Here is a 20943-nt window from a genome sequence, read left to right as displayed (position 1 = left end):
ACCTCGAGGGCCTTCCTGTTTTTCACCTACCCCCCACTTTACCAAGCATGACACCCTTCTCTAGGGACTAAAGGTCTCTCCTGACTTTTCCAAAGAAGGTAAGATGAAGTCTTGCCATCCTTGCCGCTAAGGCAGCGGTTCTCAACCTGTGGGTTGCTACCCCTTTGGGGGTCTGTTTTAGTCTGGGTAAACTAGGGAAACAAATCCACAGAAACGCATATGTATATAAGGGAGAGTTTTACATAAAGGGTAAATGTGCATTAAGAAAGCATCCCAACCCAGTGCTGTACAAGCCCACCAGTTCAACATTAGCCCATATGTCTGACATCAATCCACAAAGTCCTCCTCAATCTCACAAAACACACAATGATGCTGACTACAGGAGGAAAGCCAAATCATTTAGCATGTAGACATCTCAGCACTGGCAGGGCTCTCCACATGGGTGCTGCATTAGGGTAGGTCCATGTGGCTTCTCCTCAGGATGTCCTACAGGAAGTGCCCCTTGCCAGCTAAAGCAGGGAACTGGCTAAGGCAACCACACCCTGGTCTGACTATCAGAAAGCAAGAGACCCACTAACTAGAAAGGCGAGGCTCATCAAGTCATTTATCTCTCTGCCCTTCAGTTAATCCCACATGTGTTTATTGGCCAAGTTGGCACAAGAAACCTTAACTAGCTCAATCCACTCCTTGCCAACTTGGCACCTGTACACAATTCTCTAGCCTAACAAATGCAGTTAAGTAACACATACACCTTTATCCTATAATCCCATTAATATATTATCCCACTTATGAAAGTTTGTAAGCCAACCACTTCATGCTGTTATCCCCCAATTTTGGGTATTCCGTTTCTATACTGCTCACCTACATCAACCAAGTGTTCTGAGGAGACAATCATATTTTTCTACGTGAAGAACCTTCACCACAGTTGGAACCTTGTGAAGCCTGTATGCATAAGCAAAGTCAAATCCGTACAGGCCATCCATAGTTAGCAACAATGTGCACCAGTTCACAGGCTGAAAAATCTCTTCATCTGGTCGGGTTCTAGTCAACGCAATGTGGGCTGCCTCACTCAGCTTTCCCAGGGTGCCCATTGGTCGCCTTGCCTTAGACTACGGGATCTCATCAATACTCAACAATCCTAGCCCCCTCATGCTAGGTCATGAACTTTAGACCAGTCAACCCGCTCTCGTCTTCTCTTTTTCCTGTAAACCAAGTCCGCAGGTGTCAGTGGCCAAATTCAACCAGTCTCTTTATTGCTGCATTTCTCCCACTTCCACTCAGCAAGTAGATCCAGGTGGTCACCTAGCAAGCATTCCAGCCTTTCCATAGGCTCCCTTTAATGCTAAGTGGTAGATAGGAGTTTTCTTCCTGGTTCCAGGTTTTTTCAAACTTCTGACAAAGACCACAGGTCCCTGAGTACTCCAAAGCACTGGGTGGGGCATATCTTTTCAAAGCTTTCTTTGCAGGCATGGCCTAAACCCATCTAAAGATCAAATTTTAATGACTGAAAGCAAGTGGGCTTACAAACTTTCTATTTTCATACTTCCCATATTTTTCCCAGAAAACAACCGAGTAAAGTGTGGCTTTATCTGACCTCTGGTTAGCCAAAGAAGAAAAACTACCAGGAGGGAGAGGTCAAACAAACATCTACTCTCCACCTTATGATTTGTTTCTCCAGTACCCCACGCCCAAGGTACTATAATGTGTCAGTCTGGGTAAACTAGGGAAACAAATCCACAGAAACTCATATGTATAAGGGAGTTTTACATAAAGGGTAAGTGTACATTAAGAAAGCACCCCAACTCAGTGCTGTCCAAGCCCATAAGTCTGACATCAATCCACAAGGTCCTCCTCCATCTTACAAAACACACACAATGATGCCAACTGCAGGAGGAAAGCAGAATCAGTGAGCATGTAAGTATCTCAGCGCTGGCAGGGGTCTCCACACAGCTGCTCCAGCACCCAGGGCTGCATTGGGATAGGTCCATGTGGCTTCTCCTCAGGGATGTCTGGCAGGAAGTGAGCCTTGCCAGCTGAAGCAGGAACTGGCTAAGACAACCACACCCTGCTCTGACCATCAGAAAGCAAGAGACCTGAGAACTAGAAAGGCAAGGCTCACCAAGCCATTTATGTCTCTGCCCTTCAATTAATCCCGTATATGTTTATTGGCCAGGTTGGCACACTAAAACTTAATTATCTCAGGGCTGATCGACCCTTTCACAGGGGTCACACAAGACCATAAGAAAACACATATTTCCGAAGGTCTCAGGAACTGAGTCTCCACTCCTCTATCCCTCTCCAGGCGGGTCTGCCCAGGTGCAGATATGCCCACATACGAATACCTGGTGTGAAGACTGTTACCAATGCTACACCATGCTTCAAGACAAAATTTCATTTATTTGTAATTAGAAATAAAAATTCTACAATATATAATTACATATTGTTTTTGTGATTAATCACTATGCTTTAATGATCACTTTGTAACAACAAAAATACACCCTGCTGATCAGATATTTACATGACGATTCATCACAGTAGCAAAATGACAGTGATGAAGTAGCAACGACAATCATGTTCTGGTTGGGGGTCCGCACCACACGAGGAGCGGTGTGAAAGGGTCGCGGCGTGAGGAAGGCGGAGAAGCGCTGCTCTAGCGAGTGCTCTGGCCTACTTCTCCCAAGACAGACCGGGTTGTCCTTTGAGCCGTCCGTGGTACTATCTATCACTATTCTTCTTCGACACCACGACACAAATGCACTCGTTCTCCTTTGGTTTCTTTATTCAGAGTCCAACTTTCTCATGCATATGAGGCGACTGACAACACCATGGCTTGGGTCAGGTGCACCTTCATCCTCAAAGAAATACCTTCATTTTTCAGTACTCTAAAGAGGTCATGTGCAGCATATTTATCTAATAGGATACGTCTTTTGACCTCTTGACTGCTCCTTCCATGAGCAATGATTGTGGATCCAAGCTAGACAAAACCCTTGTCAACTTCAGCCTTTTCTTCATTTATCATGGTGTTATCTACTGGTCCAGTTGTGAAGATGTTTGTCTTATTTTCATTGAGTCGTAATCCTTACCGGAGGCTGCACTCTTTGATCTTCATCAGCAAGTGCTTCAAGCCCTCCTCACTTTTAGCAAGCAGAGTGTGTCATCTGCATCTGGCAGATTGGTAATACATCTTTACCAATCTTGATGTCACATTCTTCATATAATCCAGTTTCTCTGATTGTGTGCTCAGCATATAGATTGAGTGAGTATGGTGAGAGGATACAACCCTGATGCACATCTTTTCTGAATTTAGAAAAATTCAGTAGTCCCTTGTTCTCTTCGCAGTAACTGCCTCTTGCACACAATGAAGTGTTCTGGAATTCCCATTATTCTCAAGGTTATCCATAATTTGTTAGGATCCACACAGTTGAATGCCATGGAATAGTCAATAAAACACAAGTAAACATCTTTCTGGTATTCTATATTTCAAGCTGACATCAATGATATCCATTGTTCCACATCCTCTTCTAAATCCCTCCTGCACCTCTGGGAGCAACCTGTCAATGTACTGCTGCAACCATTGCTGGATGATCTTCAGCAACATATTGCTTGCATGTGACATCAATGGCATTGTTCTATAATTTGAGCATTCTGTTGGTCACCTTTCTTTGGAATGGGCACAAATGTGGATCACTTCCAATGAGTTGATGGAGCAGCTGTCTTCCAAATGTCCTGGCAGACGAGTGCTCCCAGTGCTTGTTCAGCTTGCCGCAACATTGCAACTGGTTCTTCATCGATTCCTAGAGTCTTGTTTTTGGCTATTGCTGTGTTAGTCTGGGTAGACTAGAGAAACAAATCCATGGACACATATATGCATATAAGAAAGAGATTTATATACAAGAAATTGAACATGGAGAAAACAATGGGGCTTTCTACTCTTATGACAGTTAGTCTTGAAAACTCAAAGGGGCAGTTTGACCCTGTCTTACAAGATCACTATGAATTGGCATCCACTATAGTAGTGGGCACCCCCCCCCCCCGTATCTGACAATGTTTCAAAGCTATGCATCAGCTTTGCAGCAGTTACTTCCTCTGAAGTGGGCAGCCGACTTCTTCTTCATGGTCTATTCTTAGTCTGGAAGCTCTGCTGAAACCTATATCCTTTGGGTGACCCTACTGCCATTTGAAATACGAGTGACTTAACTTCCAGCATCACAGAACCATACAAGCCACCGCAGTACAACAAAGTGACAGACAAGTGGTTGGCTTAGAGGTTGTAGTCTGTTCTGGAATCCCTGGACTTAGCTTCTGGGTTTAATGCCTTTCTGATGCTGAGGGGTTTTAAGCGCTTAGTTGCTAAGGAAAGTGGGCTGTTTAAGGTTTAAGCCCAGCCCCAGGTGGCTCAGTGGCTACTTTGGGCTGCTAACCTTACAGTTTGAAACCACCAGGTGCCAAGCAGAAGAAAGAGGGGGCTTTCTACTCCCTAAAGGATTAGAAACCCACAGGGGAGTTTTACCCTGTCCTCCAGGGTGACTATGAATTGGAATGGACTCAGTGGCTGTGAGCTTGGTTTGGAGGGTTGGAGTATCTCGGGGGGCGGGGCGGAACGGGACATGGCAGTCTGTTTCCGTAAGGATCTCACCCTCGGAAGCCCTATGTCCTACCCAAGTCCACTGCCAGCTAGTGGATTCTGACTTTGAGTGACCCTAACTAAAGTTCTGGTGACTATAAAATCTTTACCAAAGCCTTATCTTTCCCCCATGGAACATTTGGCGGTGGTCTCACACGTGAAGGCAAGTAAATATTGACTACCAGGGTTGTTTTTGTTGGATGCTGTCAAATCAGTTCTGACTTATAACCACCCGATACTGCCGGTCCTCCATCGTCCTCACAATTGTTATGTTTGACCCCGTTATTGCAGCCTCTGTCTCAATTCACCTCATTGAGGGTCTTCTTATTTTAGTTTTTGATTACCTCCTCCTTTGCCAAGACCGAAGCCCTAGTGGTGTAGTGAGTCACTCTTTGGGCTGCTAACCTCAAGGTCGGCAGTTCAGGAGCCACTAACTGCTCCTCAGGTGAAAGTCAAGCTTTCTACTCTCGTAAAGAGTTACCACTGTCTTGGAAACTCACAGGGGCAGTTCGACCTTGTCCTATTGGGGTCATTATGAGTCAGAATAGACTGGATGGCAGTGAGCTTGCTTTTTGGTTTTGGCCTTTGCAGAAGAGCTTGATGTCCTTTCTCAGGGACTGCTCCCACCTGGTAATATGTCCACAGTACTTGAGATGAAGCCTCAGCATTCAGAGTTGACTGGTTGGCAGTAAGTTTGGTTTAGGGGAAAGGCAAAAACTGGAAACAAAGAAGGATACATACTTTAAAAATAAGGGCTTTGTCCCCTGAAATGCAGGCCTTTTATTCCAGAGCCTCAAGGCCAATTTAGTCACTCTAAGTCAGAGGAAGAAGAAGAAGTTTTATTTAAAAGGTACAGCAGCAGTACCAAATAGGTTGTCTTTGTGGTGCCCTGTGTGAAATCAGAACACAGGGAAGATAGACCTTTAGGTTTGGAATTTACACTTTTCAGGGCATCACATTAACTCAGGTCTCAGGGAAACCACAGGAAACAGTTGTTAACCATGATCAAGCAAACAGGACAATGTTTAAATCTCAGGCCAGTCTCAGGATGTCTTTCTTGATGGAACTAGATAGCAGGGACTAGCTTTCACTCATTAACAAATGGGGGTGGGAACGTGTTGCAACAATCCGGGGGTTCTGCAAAAGTAGCTAGCTTTATTTTATCCTGTATTATAGGCTATAGTACAAAAGGTTTTAATTTCCGGGGGGGGGTGTCATAGCATATATATGTGTGTGTATGTAATATGCATGTGTATATACACACACACACATATATAGCTGGTGATATGTGTGTGTGAGAGTGTTTTCTCCCTGGAAAGAGGACGACAGTAGACCAAGTAAACTTGGGAACCTATGAGGTTTAAATGTTTTAATTTCAGGCCTTTCTCCCCCTAAAACAGCATCTAACAACATATTTCCCTCAGAAACACATCTGTCTTTTTTTCCTCACCTTCATACTAACTTGTTTATGCCTCTTAGACACACTTTACCGCAAGAACCTTACCCACATCCCTGGAAAAGGAACCCCGTGCCATTGAGCAGAGTAGTAGCGCCGGTGACCAGATTTTAACATTGGCAAAGCGGGACACCATTGGTAAAATCCATATCCTGGCGAAATAGCCACATGGCAGCCGATAACCCTATACCATGTCGTGCATTCTTTCCAAAACTCGGGACTTTTTTAAAACGCTGCGGGACGCGGGAAAATTGTTAAAAAGCGGGACTGTCCCGCTAAAATCGGGACGTTTGGTCACCCTGACACCCGCCATGCCTGGGAAGAAAGATGGGCTTCCTCCTCTCGGCAAGAGTTAGTCTGCGAAATTCCAGGGCAGGTCTACTGTGTCTCACAGGGTCGCTACGCGTTGGCATCGACTCTAAAGCAGTAAGTTTGATTTTTTTAAAATTTATTGAATGCGGTTGAATCGATTCTAATGTAACCAGACCATTCGATGTGTAATTCTCCCTCACGCCGGTCACCGCGGCCCCAGCCGCCTTGCGAGAGTCTCACGGGTAATGGCAAAAACACGGCGGGCCCGGAAGAAGGACAAGGAAACGAGACCGGAAGAAGGACAAGGAAACGGGGCGCCGAAGGGTTCGCTCGGGAGCCCAGCGAAGGTAGAGGCCGCCCTGACGGCCGGGGAAGGCACTCACCGACAGTCCCCGCGGGCGCGGCGCATGCTCGCCGCACGCGCGCCGCACTTCCGACGGCGCCCTCGCAGGGCCCGCCCTCCGCGCAGGCATTGGACCCCGAGGCCGGAAGTGCCACCGAGACGCGCCCGCCTCCGGGCGCCTAGAGCGGCCTGGAAAGCCCGGCGGGGATGCTCCGAGGGCCGTGTTGTCCTCGGCGGGACGTTTCGCCGGCTCTGCCCCTTCGCTCGGGTGAGTCACCCGGAAACCATCCCGGGCTCGCGGCGGGACGGGCCCCTTCGTTTCATTTCGTTTCCCGGCGCGGCGGCGGCGGCCCCCGGCCCCAGTGACTGCAGTTCGCGTTTCTAGGGGCGATTGGAAGCCGGGGTGGGAGAGCCTGTCACCTGTCACCAGCGCCCCGCGGACGGAGGTCCCTGCCGTCGGACCCCGTGACTGAGCCCCCAGTGTGAGCTGGCGCCCGGGTGGCGCGCCTCCTTCCTCGCGGGGCTCGTCGCTACCCTAAAGGGAAGTGGGCGGAGGGCGGCGCCGGGCGAGGCCTCTGGAGGACCAGGGACCGCGGGTCAGCGAGTCCCCTTTCCGAAGGGTCACGGTTTACAATTCAACCCAACGCACCGCCATCGAGTCGATTTCGACTCCTCGCGACGCGGCCTCACTGGGTAGACCTGCCCCTGTGGGTGTCCGAGGCGGGACTGTCACTCACGGTGCAAAGCAAAGGGCAACAGTAAAGCCTGTTTGAATCCGTTGCTTTCCGGGTGGTGTGCGCACCCAGCCTGAGTTAGAGTCGGGGCTCCCCGACGTGGAGCTTTATGGTAGGCAAGCCCGTTTAGTAATTCAAAGTGAGCTGAAGGGGTTGCTGAGTGAATCTTTGGGGGAGGCGGGGGGTGGGGGTGGGAGCCGCTTGTGGAAAAGAGGGGAGAGTAATCATAAGTGACTTGTTTGGCCACAAATCCGAGCCATGTCATGGGTGTTTTAAAATTTCATCGATTTTGAACGTTCTGCAGAACTCTTTGCACCGTGAAATCTGACTGTCTAGCTCTCGAGGCGCCCCGGAGGCGTCGTGGTTAAGCGCTGGGTTGCTAACCGCCAAATCGGCACTACGAAACCCGCCACCGCTGTGCTAAAGAAAGACGCAGCTTTCTCTTGTAAACAGCGAACATTCTCAGAAACTCACAGGGCAGTTCTACCCTGCCCTGTAGGATCGCAGTGAGGTGGAATCAACTGGATGACAGGGAGTTTGATTGGGTTTTGGTGAGTCTTGATTTAAAAACACACACGTTTGATTGCTTGTTACTAATCCATGATGGTGAGTTAATTCCTCCTCAGAGCGACCCTAATATTAGTAGTGTTCAAACCAACCTGAATACTAGATAGCAGCCACATTTTATTGAGTTACTAAATATTTAAAACAGAATAATACATTCATTTTCTTTCCATTGCATCAGGCCATTAACTTTTCTTTTTAACTTGACTTAGCTACAATGTCTAAGATAGTTAGCTAAGTCCTGAGGTGATCAAATGATGAGATATTTTAATTCATGGCAATCATTTTTCCCAATCTTGGCCTGCAGTGATGGTGAGTGCTCTCTGGAACAGAGATGGAAGAAATGTCCGTCCAAGAAGCTGCAGGATCACCAAGGGTCGAGTTTCATCCTGTGGACACCCAGTCTGAGGGGCTGTCCCCAGAGCCTCAGTGCATGCAGGAAACCAGCGTGGAACAGGGACCCATTGTGGGTAAGGCAGGGACAATGGAAACCCAGAGGGGCTCCTGGGCCTGGTTATGAGAAAGGCCAGGACCGGCAGTCAGAAGACCCCTAGAGGGTGGGCTGGAAGTGAGGAACAGGTTCCACTCATTAGGCCCCATTGTTAAGGGTCTGGGCTTCTCAATGAAGGACAGCCCATCCTTCTCAAATAAACAAGTGATCATCACTGTGCCCTGGCTGTTTTCCCTCAGGCAAGCATCACTTCACCCCACTTATCACCCCCAGAATCATCTCTAAGATGTGCTCCTGTGAACACGTCTCACACCCCTCACCTTGTTTTCCTCTCCAGCCTCATGGATTCAGGTCCCCTTCACTTTTAGAGTCTCGTTTCTCAGTGACCTGTGTGCTCTCCCACCCACCCTGCTGTCCAATTGCAGTGTTTGTGACTCACGTCGTTTTAGCCAGGCACGCAACCACTTTGCACCTTGATTAAGCACAATGCCTTTTATGAATGTGTAGTAGTAGTACATGCCATATGAGGTTACGGTCATGTGTAAGTCATTGTCTAAGTTGAGTCTCTCGTGTTCTTTCTCTTGTAAGAATTGTAGCTTAGATCATGGCCAACTCCAGAGCCTAAGATAACCTGAGTGTTAGCAGTAGGTCTAATCATACCTGTCAGAATGAGGGAAGGGTTGTGGAGGTGAATGTCCCCTGTTCTTGGGGCCCTTATACGCTGGGGTTGCTCATTCACAAGAGGAAGGCCTAATGAAATTTCCAGAACGAAATGTGTGAAAGACTCAGTAGTCCACTAAACTGCCGTGGTCCTGTTGAAGTCACTGCAGGTCTGCACGGTTTGCTTTGCCGGTCCACAGAGCAGGTATGGTATTTCCCCTCTGTTCGAGGAGCATCGTGGCACGAGGTTAAAGTAAATGTGAGCTTTCTTAATGAAATCCTGTCTGGCAGGTAGGTGCCGTGTGTAAGTAGGCCATGCAAGGGCTAAGGAGGAACCGAGTGGAGATACCTAACCCCTGATGACGTGTCCACTGGTTGAACTAGGATACTGCCGTGAAGAAGAGTCCTGCTCATGCTCCCTGGGCTGGAGAGGCCTGTTCTGTAAGGGAGCCCCAGGGAAGGGCTGCTCTCACTGTTGGCTCCTTTCTCCTCCCTTAGCTCCACCTGTTCCCCAGGTGCCTGCTCTTCCCCACACGGGAAGCCCAGGAGACCAGGCAGCTGCGCTCCTGACAGCCAGGTCCCAGGTGAGCTGAGGGTCCCTCTGCTTTTCCTCAGGGACTGCGGCTGCTGGTGGAGAGTGGGCTCACGTTCATTCCCTTTTTAGACTGTGCCTGAAAGTTGTTTCAGAGCAGACCCCAGCTTGGGAATGCTCCTCTTTAGAGACCGGGACATCATACAGACCGCCTTCCCAATGGTCCCCCCCAAAGCACTGATGTTTCTTCCCTAAATCAGGTCTTTCCCATGGTGTTGTGATGGGTGTCTACTCGTTCTCAAAGAGTTAAGGGACTTATCCCCTGAGTCTGACTTAAGTTCTCTGCCCTTCCCCATGTAACTGCACACTGGGCACACCCTCTCTGTCCTCTTCATCCTCGTGCCAGGGTGTGATAGCTGGCTTATTCCCAAGAGCAGCCAGGATGTATTATTTCAGGAGTTTGTGACATTCGATGATGTGGCTGTGTACCTCACTCGAGAGGAATGGGGATGCCTGGACCCTGTTCAGAGAGATCTCTACAGAGAAGTGATGTTAGAGAATTATGGGAACGTGGTCTCATTGGGTAAGGACGCTCTTCCTTATTATTCCATTTACCTGTTAAGCATTTCCTATTTCCTTGTTTTGGAGTGGGTGTGAGGCATCTGAGAAAGTTAGGAGGGTGTGTCTCAGCTTTCAGGACTTCAGAAGCTTCTTCTCCTCTCTCCTGAAGGTTATCTGGGAGTGGGAGAAGTCAGGTCCCTCCGGGGGCTTCAAGAAGAGACATTCTACTCTGTATCCCCGTTAATGTTTCCTACCTGGGCAGCATCTGTTCCCTGTGAAAGGAGGGCAATTTGCTTGTGCTTTGTCTACCTTTTCACCTTCCCGATCTCCTTCTTTGTTTTTTTGGTTGGTTGGTTGTTTTTTGTTTTTGTTTTTTAACAGAAGACCGTGTAGGACCTCAAACCCTCAACTGGACTCTTTCTCCCCAGGGTCTCTCAGTGGCCCATACCTAGTCAAACTGGGTTGTTGTTTTAAGATTAATATTCTTCTGAGTTATCATTGACTGCTTAATGACCATTGTCAGGCAGGCAGTGTTAGACAGATTTCACTTAGAGGTGTGACTTAGTGTGAGTCTATTTCAAAGAAATCACCCAGACAGCTGGGGAAAGGAAGCCCAAGCGAGGACACCGAGTAGTAGAAGGCTTAGTCATTTACCCCAAACAAACTAAGCTCCTCCAACCATGTGTCTCCTCTGTCATTTTTAATGGTGAAGTAGGCAGCTGAGCGTAGAGAAGCATCCAGGGGGTGGTATTTGTGCCCCCTTGATGTAAGCCTTTCTCCTTTTTCTATCTTTTTTTGCCTGCCTCTGTTTCTAGTTTTTTCCTTTTGTTTATGAATTTATCCCCCCACCGCCCCCTTGGTCTGCGCTGGTAGCATTCAGGGCATTGCTTATCTGGATTACACTCAAGTTTCAGGAAGTCTTCTTGGGGAGGTGACCTGTCCATCGGGAAGGTGCTTAGTGTGTGTCCCACTCCTGGCTCTTTGATCTTTGTAGGCATTCTACTCCGCCTTCCCACCACCCGGATACATAATGTGAATTCCTGCCCGGCCCTGAGTCATACCCAGGCAAGTGCTTTCTCTGGAGAAACACTTGCGGTCCTTTCAGCAGGAATCGCCAAGAGATGGCTCAAGTATTGACTTCCCATCGGTAGTGCTCGTCCCTGCTCGGAAACTCCTTTTTCCACAATTGTAAGATATTAAACTTGCTGGAACAGATGCTCCCCAGGATGCCACCACGATGTACACAAGGCAGATCCTCAAGTGGCCTCTGAGAAACTGTGAATGTTAAAGAAGCTTCTGTTGCATCCCAAGGCACTTTGAAGTCAGTTTGTTTCAGACACCGTGGTTGGTGGTCAGCTACTGGTGTTTAGAGAAACCACCAAATTCAACTCCACTTCTTCAGTCACCATCTTTTCCCGTTATTTTAGAAGGTGGGACATGCACGTCAGGCTGTGTGTCTTCCCTTCCTCCCCTCACTTTTTTTTTTCTTGTAGCGTACACGGCCTGCCCTTGATATGGTCTGGCTTGGCTGCAATCCCTGATTTAACATTCTGGCCATCTCCTTTCCTTAAGTTCTCTGAGGTTGTCTCCCAGATTCTGCCCTCCTCCCCTTTGTTCTCTGTGGTGCTTTCCAGTGGGACAGTGATGTGACCTTTCCTAATCACGGGTTCCTTAGCTCTGCCCTGCCTGGGAGAGCAAAGCAATGAATAAATTTTTAATTGCAGGTTCTATCAAACAGTATATATTGAACACCTTTGTAAACTGTCAAACGATATACAATTGTACGCTACTGTAAATTTTACCTAATTACTGAATTCCTACCAGTTGACCTGTCTACTTTTTGGAATAAAGAAATTCCTTAGCAGTTTAATGCAGTCTTCCAGGACACCATTGTTATTAGACTGAACTGTGTTCCCATTTCCTCTACCACCTGTGCACACGCACACACCACTCATACCCACGCACACATGCACACACACATAAGACACTCTCACGTCCAAGAAATCCTTCTCCTCAACTTGCCTTTGGGACCAAGTCAGTAGCATCTCTCGTTTTACAGTCCTTGGGAAATCAGCTTTGTGCATCTGGCAAATTTGACCTGAAACTTCACGTTGGCCGCTTAAGGAATTTAGCATTAAGTTTGGTGTAGTCAATCAAGATTTTAAATGCAGTCCCAGAATTAGCAGCCACGTTCTCCGGTGGGTGCACATCTCCTTTTTCCTTGGAACTTGCTCTAGACGTTATTTGTCACATCTCAGAACTTTCGTCCTTTGGGTAAGCATTTCCATTATGTAATCGTCAGTACACAGAGTAGAAAACTTGAATCAGAAAGCAAAGAAGTTCAGAAGTCATTGTTTTCATCACCAGGTTTTAGAAGAAGCATATCCGATTGATGATGAGCAAGCATTACTGGTCCTCCTGGAAAGGAAGGTCTCCGATTTTGTGCTGGCAAGGGGCTCTGGGGCTTGAGTTGAGCGCTCACTGCTGTTGAGCCAGTTCTGACTCGGGGCTGCCCTGCAGGGCAGCGTAGAACTGCCCCATAGCCTTCCAAGGCCGCACTTCTGTTTTTAAATTGGGGGTTCTTACAGCTCTTATCACAATCCATACTTATGTCCATTGTGTCAAACACATCAGTACATATGTTGCCATCATCTTTTTCAAAGCATTTTCTTTCAACTTGAGCTCTTGGTATCAGCTCCTCATTTTTAATTTTTCCTTCCCCCCTGCCCTCCCCCCCCCATGTCCCCTTGACAAAATTTTTTCCCATGTCTTACACTGAATGTTGTCTCTTTTCACCCACTTTTCTGTTGTCCGTCCCCCTGGGAGGGGAGCCAAAAGTGGATTATTGTGGTGGGGTCCCCCTCTCTCTCCCCTACCCCCTTTCCCTTCCCTTCTACCCAGGCCGTACTTGTTACAGAAGCAGACCACCACATCTTGTTCTTGCGGGGCAGTTGGTGGGTTCAAACTGTAGTCCTTTCGGTCAACAGCTGAGTACTTAACCCATGAGTTATCAGGACCCCTTGAGTGGCCTAAGTGCCCTATTAGATGATGAGATACAGTTATCAAAATTCGAGGTTGTGATAAGTGAGTTGATAAATAATTGATGTTTGGCACATATTCCTTGCTATTTGAAGTTGATGTTATTTTAAGACAGCTCTAGCTATAACAATTTACGACTTACTGAGAAACCAGTTATATGCTATACATGTCTCATTTAGTCCTTATCCTAACCCTGTCTCAATTGCCACTGAGTCGATTCCAACTCATGGTGACCCTATAGGACAGAGGAGAACTGCTCCATAGGGTTACGGATTCTGTAAATCTTTACGGCTTTAGAGAGCCTCGGTGTCTCCTGCTGTTGAGTTCAAACCTCAGACCTTGCAGCTAAGCGCTCAGTGAGCAACCACTCTGTCACCAGGACTCCTTTCACCATGTGAGGAGTTAGGATTTCTTTATCCTTTATAGATAAGGAAACAGGCTCTGAGACGTGAAATAACCTGCCCAAGATCAGAGCTAGGATTGGGACCCACATGTGACACAGAAGTTGACGCTCCATCCACCCACCCACCCCCAACCCCCGGCGCTTATTTCCCACTTTACTATGTTGTGCTTGTTGAACTGTTAGTCCAAGCATGGATAGTATTTAAAACTATGGGTTTTTATGAGTAGTCTGTACTCTGAGGAGGAGTTCCCAGGTGGTACAAATGGCTAACTCTTAGCTCTGACCAAAAGTTGGAAGTTCTAGTCCACCATGAGTCTCCTGGGAAGAAAGATCTGAAAAGTCAGAAGCATCGAGTCAGCCATTGAAAACCCTGTGGAACACAGTTCGGTTCCAGCACACATCCGTCAGATTGGCACTCTGATACAGGAACAATTCCACACCGCCATGGTATTTGGAGGAATAGGTATGAGGTTATATAGTCTGGGACCCAAAAGGACATGCATTCAAGAAGAAATAAAATTGTGTGGCTGTAAATTCCAATGTGATGTCTATAAATCAAAGATGCTTGTGTTGTTTATGAAGGACCAGGAAGAAAGGCATGGCCTGTCTTGTGGATAAAATCCTAGCATAACTCTAGTGCAGGTATGAAACCAAGGAATGGGTCTGGCTCGGTAAGAGGTACTTTTTAGATGTTATTTTTAAAGACCAAATTGGTAGTGCTGTTGGTAAACATTGGACTGCGAACCACAAGGTTGGTGGTTCAAACCCACTAACTGCTCCACAGGAGAAAATTGAGGCTACCTACTCCCCTAAATGATTTAGTTACCCTATGTAGGGGCACTGAGTCAGAATCAACTCAAGGGCAATGGGTTTGGATTTGGCTTAAGTTAAAAGTAAGTCTAATTAGAAAATCACCAATGTTTAAAGCAAGTCATTTTAAATAGGAAAACTGTCTATCAAGTGTATATTGCTAAAACATTGAGCTTTTAGTTAAATTTTGGGAAAAGGTATGTAGGCCAATGGCAGGCCACCTGCCACTTAATGCTTTCTGAGCCAGATCATGTTCAAAGAATGTAGAATGTAGCATCAGACTTGTATCCACTTACTGGCTGGGATACATTATTTCACTGGATGCTCCTTTTCTGCATCTACACATGAGAAACAAAGCTGACCTCTCTGGGATGTGCTGAAGATTAGACTGGAGGAGGGAGCTGAATCCAGGGTCGTTACTTAAATGTTGGGTGCAGGTCTGCAAGGTCTAGGAGCTGGAAGCCGCTATCAGGAGCGAGTCTGAAGTACTTCTGGAAACTGGGATTTCTTCTACTGGAATATTGCGTAGACTGTCACCAGGGCTTTGCATTTTTACTAGAAAGAGGTTTTCATTTTTCCGACATGACATGCATCCCTCCTAGGGAGAAATTCTACCCTTTCAAATCTCTCAGATCCTGGCTCTTCAGGTCTTGTTATAATCACCCTTTTCTCTTGCTTTTAAAAAAATGCGTATCTTAATAGTTTATCCCATTGTCACTATGCTGGTCTCTGCTCTGCTCTTTCTGTGGATGTTGAGGGAAGGAATTGATTTCATTCACCACCATTACATGTGACTCAGCCAGTATTTACAAACCACCGACCGAATTAAGACTCTGCTGGGGTCCTGGCTTCGCCAAGCCTGGTGCCCTTGAACAAATGACTTCTTTGCCGCCTGGTTTTCCCCATTTGTAAACTGGGTACGATCATAGTTTCTATGCTGTAAGGCTAGCTGAATAGTAAATGAGTAAAATCTTTGAAGCATGGTGCTTGCCACCTACCCAAGTGGTCAGTAAGCCTATCCTTAATAGTTTGCTGGTATTCATGATTCATTCAAGAGACTTTACATCTATAATGTAAATCACTTATAAGCTGCAGTCTTGTGTCTCTGATTGTCGTCTAGGCAATTTCTCTTACACCTTCCTACAGCGCCACTGACACAAGTCTACACTTTTACCCACCCCTTATCCCACAGGAAGAAGACATTTTGTAGTGGTTGTGTGTATGTGTTTCATACAAATTATAGACAGGAAATTACCAAAGTGTATGTTATCGAAACTTAGCAACACTTTAATCAATATCTCAAAGTTGAGGCTCTCAGAATTCTGAGCATAATCCTTGCTATTTTATGCTACACTCACTTTTTTAAAGAAAAAAAATTGATGTAAACATTGATGTAGAAACTTAACTCTGGGAGTCTCCTTCTGATGCCTTCCAATGAGAACGATAAGAGGCGCTTCTAGCCAGTTACATCCAAGACACAGAGGTCAGTTCACGGCGAGCATTTGGGGAAGTTCCAAAGAGGTCATGTTGACGTCTTTTCTCGAAGGGCACAAGACAATCATTTGGAAGAAACCCATAGGAAGAACCTTGGTAGCAATACTTTTTACTTACCCTCTTAGATACAATACTATTGTTAGATGTCTTAGAGTAGGTACTGACTCACGGAAGAAAACGCTTACCGGCTCCTGTGTCATCCTCAGCAATCACAGTCATGGCCATTGTTGAAACCACTGTGTCAACCGATTCATTTCATATAAGCAACTTGATGAAATCTGGATTTGGGGGTCTGTGTCTGTGTTGGCAGGGGTGGGGGGAACAGGCCTGAATGTCTAACCAATCCATGAGGATGCCAAGGGATGAGTGTAGTAATTGCTTTCCTTATATGTATAACTCCTTGCTCAAATGTTCACCATGTGACCCAAGTGAGACAACTCTTGGCCAATAGTTTTTAGGCCAATTACTTTGATCCAAAATTGAGTAGCCATTATAGGTGGTGCTCAATCCGTAGCTGTTAAGTACATGAATCAGAGCAAGTGCGAGACGCATGGTCTCTGCTGTCAAAGGGTTTCTGCATCAAGTAGAGACAATAAAACCCGAACAGAAAAAGCTGTAACTCTGTAAACATTGTTACATGCTGATGTGTCCATGTAAGAGCAAGTAACACATTTTGTAAATATTCAGCAAAATGGAGAGGAAGGCCGTCAGGAGATGAGGGTGCGGAGCCTGATCTTACGTATTTTTATGAGAAGCTTTGGGGGGCAAAAACACAGGAAAAAATGGCCTTTGGTGCTGTAATAGTTTTGCCTGTTCAGAATTAGATCACCTGTTGCTTTTTCTTTAAGAGAGATTTCGAACCTACCAAATACAGTCTGCAAGCCACCTAAAGATGACACTGACCTATGCTTTCATTGCACCCCCCTCGCTGCTTGTGCTGTCAGTGATTAAGTCTGACTGGTTAGAGTGTAAGGCCCTTGAGGACATGGACTTTATCTATCTGGACTCTATACCTTATCTACTGTATATACTCGTGTATAAGCTGAGTTCTTCAGCATGATTTTGTAAAGTTAGGTGCCTCGGCTGATATTCGGGTCGGCTTATACTTGAGTATCCTGCCTATAGGAAATGTTCCATCAATGTTTGTTGTGTACGCACCTAATGAGTCAAGATATGTTGTGCACAGAAGTGAATTGTTTCTTGAGATCGATCCTTGGGGTCCAGCCCTCATGGTTTCTTTTTCAAAGTTTAGCTCTCCATACACTCTGTGTCTGGTCTGTACCTTTCTCCAGTCCCAGAGTTCTCATTCCAAGGGCCTTCCCGTTTGATACAGACAGACTGAACTTTGGATGGCAGATGAGGAGTAGTAATGCTAACCTCTGTAAAGCCTGAGCTTATGTTTGACCACTTTTCCTAAGCCATCAATTTTTCCTGTAACACACCTCTTTGTGGAACACAAGTATGAGGCTGCGTAGAGGCTCTTTGCCCTCCTCCGCCTCCAGGCCTACCTAAAGTCTTTAAGGATTTGCCTTCTATCCATTAATGAGTAGTTAAAAGAAAATGAGGCTGTTATAGCATCTGGAGAAGAGAAATTCCCACATCTCATTTTCTTCTCTATGAGCAGTTTCCTATTTTTCAAGTCTGATGGAATCTCCCAGTTGAGCAAGATTTATAGGTCTTTGAACTGAAAGCTAAGAGCAGAGACATCTGAAGAGATGGCTGCTCCATTTAAGTGAGGTAACAGCTAACCTCACACTGAAGACACACATCAGCCTGTGTGAGCCAAGGACTGTCAAGAACAGAATCCTAGAACAGAGAAGGAAACTACATTAGAGCTTACATTCTGAGCGCCAGGTTTGCAGGAGTCTATGGGTGACAGTGCCCAAAATCCATTTCCGGAGACCCCACTGGAAATAAGCCTACGCGTATACCAGTCAGTATAACCCACTCTCAATTTGTTCTATTTAAAAAATTATTTTCTGCATTTGCAATAAAATAATGTTCCAAACAATGTAATGGAACAAGTTTTATAGAAATTGTTAAATGAAAACCCATTCTGTGTAAACTTTCACTGAAAGAAAAATTTTATTTTAAAAGAGAGAAATGACTGCTCAGGTAAGTAAGGACACATCAATGGAATGGAATGACTGGTGAATAAAATTCAACTGTTGAGACACATTATTTCTCAGACAATCAAAGTGAAGAGCTGTTGGGATCCCAGGGTGAAGAATTCGTTCCTTTCCCCTGCAGTTTGACTCTTCGTTTACTTAGTCCCTTATTATCCATAGCTGTCCGAGGTTCCTACTCAAATGGCTCCTCTCACAACTAGTTTGTTTGAACCCTTCCTCTGTTTATGATGCACTCATTTGTTACCCCCTTTCCCTGCTCAAGCGGCCTTCTGTTTCTACGAGATCCTGACCCTTGAAACTCCCACTGCTTTTACTCATGCGCGCCATCCACTGTTGAGACTGTGGCTGCTTTTCACAGCAGTTAAGCTTCTCGTATTCTGATAGGTACTAGGTCTGTTTTCTCCTTTCTAAAGTTCGTTTCCCAGGATGAATATTATATTTGTATTTCCTATTTCTATATTAAATGGAGCTCTGGTGGCACCATAGTTAAGCTTGCATGATAACCAAAAGCTTGGCAATATGAACGTGCCCTCTGCTCCATCGGACACAAAGACCCCAGTCTGCTCCTGTAAAGATTTCCGTCTCAGACACCCTATGGGCAGTACTAGTCTGCTGTACACGGGCGCTATGAGTCAGAATTGATATGACAGTTGAGGATTTTTCTGGTTTGGAGAAACTGTCGAGGAGAGCAGATGGTTGAGTCCAAAGCAGAATGGTTCAGAAATACATTCACAAGGTGAGGCTAGGCAGATTCGAATAGGCTCTTGTTCAAGATGTTTAAACCCAAGGAGAGGGTATTAAGGCATCAGAAACTACCTCTCCCTGGAGAGGGTTCAGGCAAAACACAATATACAGGAAAAGCTTCAACTGCAAGAAAATCAGTGAGTGGCACCGATGAAACATACAACCTTTCTCTAATTCTTTAATGCTCCCCCCGCCCCGCTATTATGACCCCAATTCTACCTTACAAATCCGGTTAGGCCAGAGGATGCACACTGGTACAGATAAGAGTTTGCAACAAAGGGAATCCAAGACACAACCTCCTCAGGACCAGTCATGAGAGTAGTGAAACCAGGAGGGAAAGGGGAAGGTGGAGGGAGAAAGGGAGAACCGATCACAATGATCTACATATAACCCCTCCCAAGGGGGTGGACAACAGAAAAGTGGGTGAAGGGAGACATTGGTCAGTGTAAGACATGAAAAAAAAAAAGATCAAGGGTTCATGAGGGAGGGGGGAAATGAGCTGATACCAAGGGCTCAAGTAGAAAATGTTTTGAAAATGGTGATGGCAACGTAAGTACAAATGTGCTTGACACATGGGTGGATTTATGGATTGTGATAAGAGCTGTATGAGCCCCCAATAAAGTGATTTTAAAAAATGTGTGTAATGAGCATGAGAAGCTTTAGTCTGGCATGTGAGCTTGTTACAACAGAGAATTCTTGGATGACAGACCACGACAGTACTGAATATGACAAGAGCCTCAAGCTGAATTCAGCTATTAATCATGATCAAATACATCTAATTTCCAGAGTAGTGAATCTTGCTATGTGCTGTCTAGTTGGCTCTGACCCATATCGACCATATGCACAACAGAACAAAACACTGCACCTTCCTGCGCCATCCTCCAGTTGTTCCTAGGCCCGAGTCATTGTGGCAGCCAGTGTCAGTCCATCTCTGAGTGCCTTCCTCTTTTCCACCAAGCATGATGTCCTCCTCCAGGGGCTGGTCTCCTGATAACATGTCAAAAGTACGTAAGACGAAGTTTCGCCATCCTTACTTCTAAGGAGCACTTTGTGCTTCTTCCAAGACAGATGGGTAACTCCCATTTTGTTAAATGTGGGTGAAATCCTGCCACTGAGAAATTGTATAAAGTGCATGCGGGGAAATCTAAAGAACTCAGTCCTGAAAAATAAAGAGCTCAGTCCTTACTAGGCATCAGAGAATTTACTAGAGGAATTATGCTAAAGAAAAAGCCCACACAAGTAAAGAATGTGGAAAATTTCATTCCAAGCTCATGTCTTGTTTGATGTGAAAAAATACACCTGAGACAAAACCCTGCAAATACGAAGCGTCTGGTAAGCACTGCAGTCAGACCTCGTTTAGCATAAGGGACTTCACACCGGAGCACAGCCTGAAAATGCGCTCACTTTGACTTTGCAGCCATTGTGTATACCACGGGGCTCCCAGACTTATTTGACCTACTGCCTCCTTTGCAGAAAACAAAACAGATTACTCAGTGCCCCTCTGACACTGAAATTTTTGTGTGCCCAGAGTTCAAGATACTAAAAGTGTAAGTATCTGGGCAACCTCCACTGCAAGCATTTCAGCATCCCACCCCGACCCGCAGGGGATACTGTTCCACACGTTGGGAAACACTATATCCCTGACTCAGCAGCAGAGAGGCCCTGGAAGTGTACTGCATGGATAATGGCTTCTGTCATAACACGCCTAATTGACCCTCAAGGGGTCACAATGGAGAACAGACCTGTAAACTCAAAGACAATTGGCCTATTTTAAACATTAAATAATTCGTTGCAGGAAAAAAGCCTTACACACGTGAATGTGGAAAAGACTTCCACATTGAAGCCTATGCTCAATTCATACTGTGTTTAAGAGCAAAGAAGTCATCGAGAGTGCAACCATATGAATGTAGTAAGTAATTACATGTGAATGGGATGCTTTCAAGGGAAGTATTGGCCATAGGTCAAATCATATCCTAAAACAAGAAGTCCTCACAGAAAGTTTTGATTGTGTCGTAAGTATAAAGAACTTCAGTCAGAGAACTCACCTTAGTCAGCATCAAAGAATTCAAACACTGAATGTCACGAGC

At 45.9% G+C, this 20943-nt stretch overlaps 1 protein-coding gene across 3 annotated transcripts; it reads left to right on the top strand.

Annotated features, from left to right (window-relative positions):
- The first annotated feature begins 6869 nt into the window (after positions 1-6869).
- On the top strand, positions 6870-13328 carry ZNF655 (zinc finger protein 655). 3 transcript variants are annotated; one of them, XM_075564991.1, is made up of 5 exons: positions 6870-7003; positions 8341-8503; positions 9643-9728; positions 10133-10259; positions 11232-13328. In XM_075564991.1, the coding sequence occupies exons 2-5, from the start codon at positions 8368-8370 to the stop codon at positions 11372-11374; spliced, it is 492 nt and encodes a 163-aa protein (XP_075421106.1). In that variant the 5' UTR covers positions 6870-7003; positions 8341-8367; the 3' UTR covers positions 11375-13328. The 3 variants fall into 3 exon arrangements, with proteins under 3 accessions (XP_075421106.1, XP_075421105.1, XP_075421107.1); XM_075564990.1 differs by lacking the exon at positions 6870-7003 and adding an exon at positions 7026-7217; XM_075564992.1 differs by lacking the exon at positions 6870-7003 and adding an exon at positions 7300-7581.
- The last annotated feature ends 7615 nt before the right edge of the window (positions 13329-20943 follow it).

The sequence above is a fragment of the Tenrec ecaudatus genome, chromosome 12 (genome assembly GCF_050624435.1).
Source record: "Tenrec ecaudatus isolate mTenEca1 chromosome 12, mTenEca1.hap1, whole genome shotgun sequence".
Taxonomy (NCBI): Eukaryota; Metazoa; Chordata; class Mammalia; order Afrosoricida; family Tenrecidae; genus Tenrec; species Tenrec ecaudatus.
Note: the sequence above shows the minus strand (reverse complement) of the source record. Positions and strands in the feature narration are given on the sequence as shown.